Below are 9,331 nucleotides of genomic sequence, written 5' to 3'. Positions count from 1 at the left end.
GGGGCGGCGGGGACGACTGGCCGGCCTTGCTGGTCGCGCGGGACGACCTGCTAGTGGAGCATGACTGCATCTGCAAGGAGGCGCCAACTCGCGAAAGGGGGCTCTCAAACCATAATGGTAGTCAAACATAAAATCCTCAAGTTCCTATTTAAAAGGAAAAAAAAACTGACACGAAACTAAACTACAACCGAATACATCAAGGTTCCCGGTGCTATGCGATGCGGTAAGCAGTGCGTTCATGTTTGGGTGCTCGGCCAGGGAGGGACAGGCCCCTGCCTTGCCTGCTACCTTGGCATATCCCCCATCGCGCGCATGTCATGCATGGCTAAACTCGCTAAACTCTGCATGCGTTGGGCTCCCTCGATCGGGACGTCCTGCATATGCTTGACCACAACAATTAACCCGCGAAAAATTTCCGAGGGATTAAACGTATCATAATTTGTGTTTACAACTTTTCTTTGCAGGTGAAGGGATTGACTAAATTTACGATGCTTCTGACAGTCCTTGCTGTCGTTCTCCTCATCACCATATCCGTTTGGTAAGGCCGATGTTGTACTCACGGTTCCCGAGCGCCTCCTGCTCACGCCGTGCAGGGCAGGCAGCCCAACTAACGCCCGCGCCCGCCGGCCCCACTCTGTCTGCAGCTACGCCGTGTCCGTGGCGCTCGGCCATGTCCCCATCGTGTTCCCCTACATCAGCGAGACGGGCAACTGGGAGCCCGAAAGCTGCGTCTTCAGCTTTGGGATGAACATCGCCTCCTTCCTCTGTAAGTCATGAAATGTGTGTGCACCTAAATGCTTTACGGGGGAAAAGAGTAGGTTGGTGAGCGATTTCTCACCTGCCGCTGCCGCAGATATGGTGGCCGTGTACCTCCGCTACCACGAGCTGCTCGTGTACCGCGAGTCGACGCCCAACACCAGCATCACGCCGAGGCTCAACCGGATCGCATGGGCCCTGGGCACGGCCAGCGCCATCGGCCTCTGCGTCGTGGCCAACTTCCAAGTGCAGAAGGTCCGCATAGTGCACTACCTGGGAGCCTTCACCTGCTTCGTCGGCGGCTCAGTCTATTTTGGAATCCAGGTGAGTTTAGTGTCCCGCGACCAATAAGAAGCCAAGAAGTATTCCGCGCATACTATTCATTAAACGGGGAACGGGGTATCATTCCAAAAGTACGCCCGTCATTCGCCGTTGCGAAACTGCTCAGTTCAGCCAATGCAAGCTCTCTTGGCGCCTGGTGGGTAGGCAAAATCTTTCCTGCCGTGCAGTCGTGTACTGCGGGGTGGCCTATCCAGAGTCTCGCAGGCGCCGAACTCCTGTAAGTAGCAGAATGAATCGAAGCGAAACAGATGTACTTTCTGTAAATTGTACTTGATCCTTGGTTTTTGAAGTACGTGTGTCTTGATTGATTGAAGTGGCATGTATGTACTTGAAATAGGGCGGAAATAATTAACTATACAACCCAGATAGAGGCGTGTGTGCTGATTTCTCAGTAGGTCTAATCCGTCTATTCAAAGTGGCGAGTGCGTGACCGTGAGTGGTGTAAAGTGATACTAGCCGCACGTACGTATGCTTGCATGATGTCTAAGTATCAGATTTTGTCGAGAGATGGGTTGGGCACCCACAAACTCACTGGTGATAACCAGATATAGTTATGACCCCCCTACCTCACACACACGGACAACCCCTCTAGCCTATTAAAGAAATATCGAATCAACAAAAAATATCTTCAAAAACGGCAATTAAACCAATCGAATAATGGCAAATGTATGATTGTTCGGAATGTTGCGGCCAGGCGGGTTATGGAAGCACCGAAGCACCGTGTCATTTCCGTGCATCGCGTGTCCAGAGCCTCCGAGGCGCTCGCACGTGAGTCGCGGGAGTCGTCACGACCAGCAGACAGGAGGTTTTTTTTTCGCTAAACATGCCATTGATATGCCTCATCGATGTTTGACTACCGCCGTCGCCAAAATATGTAGCTTAATAATAATAATCCCCCGTGCACTCTCGGTCTCGGTATATGTATGTGACAACGCGATTTTTACGTGTTCCCAGGCCTGGTTCTCCAAGTGCATGTGCCCGTGGGTGAGCAGCCTCAACATGGTAAGGTTGCGCACCACGCTCACCGTGCTGTCCGCCATCGCGCTCACCGTTTGCCTCGCCTGCGCCCTCGCCGCCATCTCGCAGTTTGACGGTGAGTCTGACGGGTCATCATGCGACCCTCGCCTCGCTCACCATAGCCTCAGCCTCCCGATCATCAGCCTTACCTTCGAACGCGTCGGTTTTTCCGACCTTTTGTTCGGACCAACGCGATAATGCGTTCCCGAGGGAACACGGCGTCCTCGTCCCACCGCGGCACCAACACCGCCAGGAGCGCTAAGGCACTCGGCACACACATGGTTCATCTTTCATGTTTTGCTTTCTTTTGGCTGCAGGCAAGGACCAGGTCAAGTGGTCACCGGAGAACAAGGGGTACACGTTGCACATCGTGTCCACCGTGGCGGAGTGGCTCGTCGCCCTCATCTTCGTCGGCAGCATCATCACCTACATCCCCGAGATGACGCGCATCTCGGTGCACCCGCCCAAGTTCCGGGTCAGTACTGCCAACATCGGAACCTGATTGCGAAAGTTCCGATTTGTAACGATAACCTTACAGAGGAAAGGTGGCAGAGTGCATGTGTATGGTGCATGCCCCCGCGCACGCGCAGGCTGCTTTTGGACACTTCTGCTTCGCTTTAGCAGCCGCCGCTGCTGCTCTGTTCGAGGAAATGCATCCTGACCGAGGTGTTTGGGCCGTGATACTTGTTGCAGATCCACACGCTACCGTAGTCGAGGCACCGCGGCCTGCTGCAAGCACTGCATGTGCCTTAACACTTTCCCACATTCGTAAGAAGATGCATAAGTGAGTTCTGTGGTGGTTCCGAACAGTTGCGCGTTCCCAGTACAGTAGCGCGGAGGAGTAAAGAGTCAACAGGCTAGAGAGAGAGAGGACCTAGTCGACCTAGTCATCGTTCGTTAATCACGGCTTTTTCAACAGAGTCGGAGGCGTGAGGTGGCGTAGCTGTAAATAGATAGTTATTTGGAGCAATGTTTTGAAATACTTGATAGAGAAATAAAGTCGGAGTCATCCAAATTCTAGTTTCAAAATTCTATTCTGAACAGTTTGAACCCGTGAAAGTCTCGCCATCCAGATACGGATCAATAGGGAGCACACCTCATGCATGACGCTCATGGCATATATGATTTTCCTTCTGGAATGCTAGGTGGGTCAGACACTTAAAATTAACACCAACGCGCGGCTCGTAGATTAAATATTTTTTTTCGTAGCATGTTTTTGGGTGGCGGGTTTCTTTTTGGTTAAAATCATGATTTGTTTTCCCCAAGCAACTGGAAAAGGGAAAAGAGTACTAATAACTTTGCATGTCCTTTTCGGGCGGTCTCCTGTTTCAGATTTTGCTGTTGGAATCCGTTAAGTCTGTCTCATCGAAACCCACCGAAAAGTTCTGATTATTATGAAGACGTACCCATTACCCATGTGCTCAATTAGAAGAAATGTTTACTGCCTTTTGAAGTCTCACCATGCCTTCATGAGGTTTACAAGCTGAGTCTGTGATAACTGACATTGTAAAAAAAAACTAATATAGTAAGTTGTAAGTTTTAAATCTTGAACTGACTGCGTGACTCCTGGAGGGGAGTGTGGCGTAGGTAAGCCGCATAAGGCATTATGTGTTTGTGTGATGCAGTCTGTCACCAATTTGTTTACCCGATGTGAAATACATGTGATTAAACGCGACAATTGCATATATTTTTCGCCAAAAAGAAATAAACGAAATAGCTAAGTAAAAAAACGTAAAGAGGTTTTATTCTTTAAGTATACATGCCCAATTGCGACAGCATTTCCTGTCACCAAGTTCGCTTCGCTCACGGCATACGACTGCCAATAATTCTCATCGGTGACGGCTTTGTACCGAAATGGTGGCCGACACCCATTCAAGGTCGAACCGGGAGGGTTTCAACGTCGAATCCATTATTCTAGGTGCACTATGTGGGTTTCGGCAACCGTTTCTTCCACGCCCGCGAACTTCGGATCCGCTCTCAACTAGGTCGCCCCTCCCTCCCCCTCCCTGCCCCGCTCACTCAAGTCCTCGTCCATCACAACACTGCTGAAGATGTGGCAGTGGCCGCACTTGCAGCCCGGTGCACTGCGCCTAGTAGCTGCCGCTGTAGCCGCTGTTGTAGCCGCCGCTGTTGTAGCCACCGCTGCTGTAGCCGCCGGGGTAGGACGAGCTGCTGTAGGGGTTGGGGGAGTTGTAGACGCCGCTGCTGTAGCCGCCGTAGCCAGCCTGCCCCTGTCGAGAGTACTGGCTGTAGCCCGAGCCCGAGGGGTAGGCGCTGTTGTAGCCCTGGCTGCCGTAGCCTTGGCTGCCGTAGCCTTGGCTGCCGTAGCCCTGGCTGCCGTAGCCCTGGTTGTAGCCTTGGCTGCCGTATCCCTGCTGACCACTGTAGCCGCCGTAGCCCGAGCTGCCGTACGCGCCCGACGGGTTGTACGATCGGCCGGACGGGTAGGCGCTGTTGTAGCCCTGGCTGCCGTAGCCCTGGCTGCCGTAACCCTGGCTGCCGTAACCCTGGCTGCCGTAGCCCTGACTGCCGTAGCCCTGGCTACCGTAGCCCTGCTGACCGCTGTAGCCGCCGTAGCCCGAGCTGCCGTACGGGCTGGAGCCGTACGCAGAGGAGGGGTTGTACCTCGACGAGGAGTAGGCGCTGTAGCCCTGCGAGTCGTAGGGGTAGGCTGTGCGCAGAAAATGAAACGAGCATAGAATACAGCAGTGTTTAGGGTAGGAAAAAAAAGGAAACCAACGACAGAAAACAGAAATCATGATACGTCAACACGAGAGGTCTTACTTGAGGAGGTCTGCTTCTTTTCCCTGGCCAGCTTCTGCGGCTCCAGGTCACCAGCGGGTTTGGCGTTGGCTGCGGCGATCACGCACAGCGCGACAAACGCAAGGATCTGCAAACAGAGCGTTTGGATGGAATAATTTTTTTTTAAAAGTGGTTGGAGAAGCGGATGGGAGATTTTGGGTCCCGCTGCTCGACTCCGCGGCGAGGCATGCAGGTAATTGGGGGAGTGTTTGTCCTCCGGCCGAGAGACTCACACCAGGCGAGACAAATTACTGTGCACAACAAACCCCGCACAGCTGTGAGCTCGGCAGCACCGCACGGTCCAGTTCAATGACTTGAGCTCACGCACGGCGCAATTAGAGAGTGGGACAAAACGGCACTAGTTCGCGACCTTAAAACAACCGACATTATGGGGAACCCACCGCACCGAAAACGGGGAGGGAGAGGGTTGGTGTTGGTCCTCGCCCGCAGTTCTACTGCTGCATCGCACACAGGCGGACATGTTTGCCGTGTGTCGAGGGGTGGTGAGCGCCCTGTGAGTAGGCAATCAGCACGCACACCTGTAATGCGGCACAGTGCAGCTACGGGCGTGCTCCGCCCTTCTTATGGGGATCTATAGTTCTCATCTGCACACGATCGTTTTGCTATTTCACTGCACGTCACTTCACTACGTGAGTCACTTCACTTTTCGTCCCGCCCGCACTCCTCCCCCACGCACTGCGACTTGACTCGTCCCGCACCCACTCACCATTCGTGTGCTCTCCATGGCGGGCGTGTGGTGTGTCCTGTCCGTTCTGCTCTCTGACTGTCTCCCCCGGCGGCCACCTTGGCGTTATATAGTAGCCGGCTCCCCGTCCCTGAACTTGGCTGGCTTGTTCCGAATAGCTGCCGCCAGCGCCGCCGCGACGCCGGACGCCCGCCGCCGCCGCGACGCTCCTCGACGCCACGCCTCGCCTTCGCCCGGCCGGGCGAGGCAGCCGAAGAACAGCCGAAGCAGAGCAGCCCGGCCGTGCGGACATCATTAGCGACTCAGTCGCTGATTTTGTTGTTGTTACTGACTTTTTTATTTTAAACATTGGCAACAAAAAATATATGTAAAGGACAGTAACACACTCAACACACGCATACGAGCCCATATACCTAACAAAAACCTGAAACTTAAATTTGCTTGCACCCGTTCTGACCGAGACATAATTATTGAAGAAAACCTCACTCTGCCGACACCTGACACCAGACTAACAGACGTCAGGTAATTTGATTTTGGAAGAGACACAGGCGGATTCAGTTAATAACTAGAAAAGATTGATCGCCCGTGGCTCGTGGCTATGATTCACACTCCAAACACCTTCGTAATGCAGATATAATTGTCGTGCTGTTCCGTCGCGTTACTTCATCTCACGCAAGAGAGCGACGCATGCTAGGGAAGGATTGAGGAGGAGGGGCAGGCGAAGGGGGAGAGGGGGAATGCACTCTTCTTTTCTTGAAAGATCGAGGTAGAATTGTATCCATTTGTGTGTTTACTCTGTCTAAAACAACTCTCGTGCTGGTTACGCAGCCTCAATAAGCCGGGAGGCGAACCATAAGGGAAGGGATCGTCAAGAAAGGACGTCCGTAATTTTACATTACGAACCTGCCTGCCAAGTTTAGTCTGAGATGCAAGCTCTTATAGCGCCTGGATGGTAGGCAATATCTTGCATTCAGCGCACACGTGTACTGCAGGCTGGCCTACCCCGAGACTCGCAGGCGCTGAGCTGAGCCCCCGTAATTTACCGAATAAATCTAAGAAAAACTTTTTTTCGATTTTTTCACGGTCATTAAATGGTCATCCATGGTTTGCAGAGTTTTACCTCCCCCCCCCCCCCCCCTCTCCTCTCACACACAAACACGCATGCTCATACCAACTGGACAAAATCAATTTTTTGTGTAGGTTTGTTTAGAATTGGTTTGACATATTTTTGGAGGCAGCTGTAAGAATATACGCATGAGGGCGTGGGTCGCTTAGGCCTATGCACTAAAATAATGCACCAGGGCTTAAGTGTGTGTGTAAACCCGGAAGCGCGTCGCGCGTGCGCTAGAACAGACAGAGACTCCTGGTCTTTTGAGCCGTCAGTCCGGCCGGCCGGCCATAGCGCGCGCTGGGGCAGCGCGGGCGGGCGAGCCAATGGGATGCACAGCGAGCCAGTTTAAAAAAAGGGTTTCCATTATTGTTCTGACGGCTGGACGACGTCATCGTCAGGCCGAACGACACACATAATTAATGATGACATGCTCACGAGCATGCTCGGCGCCGGCCATAGCAGAGGGACACAACACGGTCGCCCGCCGGCGCTCATGCTCCACCTCCTGCTCGTCCTCCTCCTGCTCCTCCTCGCCCGGCAGAGTGACTCATTTTTACAACCATGTCTCCCGCATGCCCAAAACACCCGCCAAGGTCTCTGCTCGTAATGGCGATCCGATGCGGCGGCGCGGGGGAGGACTTGACTCTCGCGGCGAAACAAGGGACTCTGCGGAATCGGCGTGGTGCTAATGGACAGCTCGAGGGACCCGAGTCGCGCGGGACCGGGCCCGGGCCGGGGGGCCGGCCAGCCCGACAGTGAGCGACTCAGTGCCCTCCCTCCCCCCCCCCACCCCCTTCACACTTCTTCTCCTACTTCTCTTTCCCCCTAGAAGGAGCAGGCGGGGTGGGGAGGATCCCCTCGCGTACGCGTCGTAGGAGACAAGACACATGTTTGGGTCCCCCTTCGCCCCCCTCACTTAGCCTACTGACCGATGTTTACCACAGCGCGACGAGCCTTCTAGTGCCCAAAATTAACCTACATTAACCTACATTACAGCTTTATATAGGACTATCTAGCTGGCCGGCGCTGGTCGCGCTGGTCGCGCTGGTCGCGCTCGCTGTCGCGCTGGTCGCGCCCTCGCTCGCGTTGAGGTCTCCCGGACGCTCTCTCTCGCTCCGCCCGCCTCTCGCCTCGGGAGCGACGAGGACGCGGCCAACACAAACAAGACCGAGCCTCGACGCGGACGCGGCCCGCGGGTAGGTCGCGGGGTCGGCGCTGGTGTCAATAGCTCCTTCTCGGATTTGGGACGCGCAGCCGCAGCCGAAGCGGATCGGGGCGGATCGGAGCGACGCAGTGGCGGGGTGGGCTGAGCTGAACGGGGTATGGTGTGGTGGAGTGCTGCTCAGCGTGCAAGTGCTCCTGGGGGAAGGGTGGACCACGAGGGGGCACAGTTCAGAGAGCTGCTCGGGCACCCCCCCCCCCCCCCCCTTCCTACCTTCTCGTGATCTCTCTCGCACACCCACCGACCACATGACTAGGGCTCTCTGTGCCATCAAGAAGAGTGTCGCGCCACCACCAGGTTCCTCTCCATTGACCCTCACATGACCGACCCCACGGCGCGGCCCGCCCCACCCAGATCCCCGCGCGCACCCAGGTCGTCCAGGCCTCGCCCTCGCCGCGCACGAGTGGTCTGTGTCTGCACACTCACGCGCAGTTTCGCGACTTTATGCCCCGATATGTGTCCGTTCTCCTTGAGGGGGAATTCGTCGCGGGGCGCCATTGTCCGTGCGTGTCTGTGTGCGCCCGTGCACGGGCGTGTGTGTGTGCGCGCGCCCGGGCTGGCCGCGGACGGCCCCTGCGCGGCGGGACGGTCGGCGGCGGTGAGTCCGCGGGCTCCCGGCGCACCTCCCCGCCGCCCTCGTCTCGTCGCACACGTACTTCGTACACACTGGCACCGGGGCCGTGCTTCGCCTCGCCCTGGGGCGTGCGAGAGCAGATTCAGCGCGCGAATGGGCTTCACTGGCCACCACTGGGATCCACTGGGCTTCACTCCTTGGGCTCCGCCGGGTTCCTCCGCTGGGCGGCGCGTCGGGCCCGAGAGGTGCCGCCAACCTTTAATGATTGATGGTCGCTCGCCACCGCTGTTCTGGCTGGACGCTACGGCCGCCAGGATTTCCCTCTTCTTTGGCGATAACGCTGTGGATCGGACACACAAAGCACGTCCCTTTGTTTAAAGAGGAGACACTGTTTCCACGGCACAGCTGCTGGACACCCTTCATTGACTGACTGTGTAGACAACCATCTCACTAGAGTCTTTAACTACGTAGGTGGGTGGAGCCATTCGGTAGAAAGAGAGCCATGGTTAAGTCACCATCATTGGTAGGATGTATCCTAGCGGTTACTTCAAAGGTAATTATTATTTATTTTTGTTTTTTTGAAAAGATAAATATTTCAGGGTGTGCAAGCCATGTCGCCCGAGGAGTCGCGCGAGGATGTCAGGCGGTGTTTGTGTCATTCCCGCGTCGGGTGGTAATAAGCCCGGCCATTTTCATAATGCCGGCGAGCGCGGTAGACTTTCAAATTTTGCGCGCTTCTCGCAGTCATCTCCCCAGAGGCCTCTCCATACAAAAATTTGTAAAAGAAAAAATGAAAACAAA

At 55.1% G+C, this 9,331-nt stretch overlaps 2 protein-coding genes across 5 annotated transcripts in view; one reads left to right on the top strand and one right to left on the bottom strand.

Annotated features, from left to right (window-relative positions):
* LOC113211129 (DNA damage-regulated autophagy modulator protein 2) overlaps positions 1-3,851 on the top strand; it is an 8,628-nt gene extending 4,777 nt beyond the window's left edge. For 2 of the 4 annotated variants that reach the window (XM_052273918.1, XM_052273917.1), the window contains exons 2-8: positions 465-538; positions 645-766; positions 854-1,080; positions 2,053-2,191; positions 2,433-2,590; positions 3,160-3,260; positions 3,448-3,851. In XM_052273918.1, coding sequence (XP_052129878.1) covers positions 489-538; positions 645-766; positions 854-1,080; positions 2,053-2,191; positions 2,433-2,590; positions 3,160-3,222 — 759 coding nt within the window. In that variant the 5' untranslated portion in view covers positions 465-488 and the 3' untranslated portion in view covers positions 3,223-3,260; positions 3,448-3,851. Of the gene's footprint in view, positions 1-464; positions 539-644; positions 767-853; positions 1,081-2,052; positions 2,192-2,432; positions 2,591-2,808; positions 2,900-3,159; positions 3,261-3,447 lie in introns of all 4 variants that reach the window. The other 2 variants (XR_003303662.2, XM_026429416.2) reach the window with 2 other exon arrangements.
* LOC113211130 (prisilkin-39-like) lies at positions 3,838-5,811 on the bottom strand. The gene is made up of 3 exons (XM_026429418.2): positions 5,645-5,811; positions 4,900-5,005; positions 3,838-4,786 (listed from the first exon to the last, which is right to left on the bottom strand). The coding sequence occupies exons 1-3, from the start codon at positions 5,660-5,662 to the stop codon at positions 4,206-4,208; spliced, it is 705 nt and encodes a 234-aa protein (XP_026285203.1). The 5' UTR covers positions 5,663-5,811; the 3' UTR covers positions 3,838-4,205.
* Between the last annotated feature and the right edge of the window lie 3,520 nt (positions 5,812-9,331).

This window comes from Frankliniella occidentalis, unplaced genomic scaffold (genome assembly GCF_000697945.3).
Source record: "Frankliniella occidentalis isolate FOCC.00 unplaced genomic scaffold, Focc_3.1 Scaffold314, whole genome shotgun sequence".
NCBI lineage: Eukaryota > Metazoa > Arthropoda > Insecta > Thysanoptera > Thripidae > Frankliniella > Frankliniella occidentalis.
This window is presented reverse-complemented; position numbering and strand designations above follow the sequence as displayed.

What these genes read in the sequence shown, in the direction of transcription:
- LOC113211130 (XM_026429418.2), bottom strand. An exon ending in AAAGAAGCAGACCTCCTCAA is followed by an intron (nt 4,787 to 4,899) that starts GTAAGACCTCTC and finishes TTCTGCGCACAG; the next exon opens with CCTACCCCTACGACTCGCAG.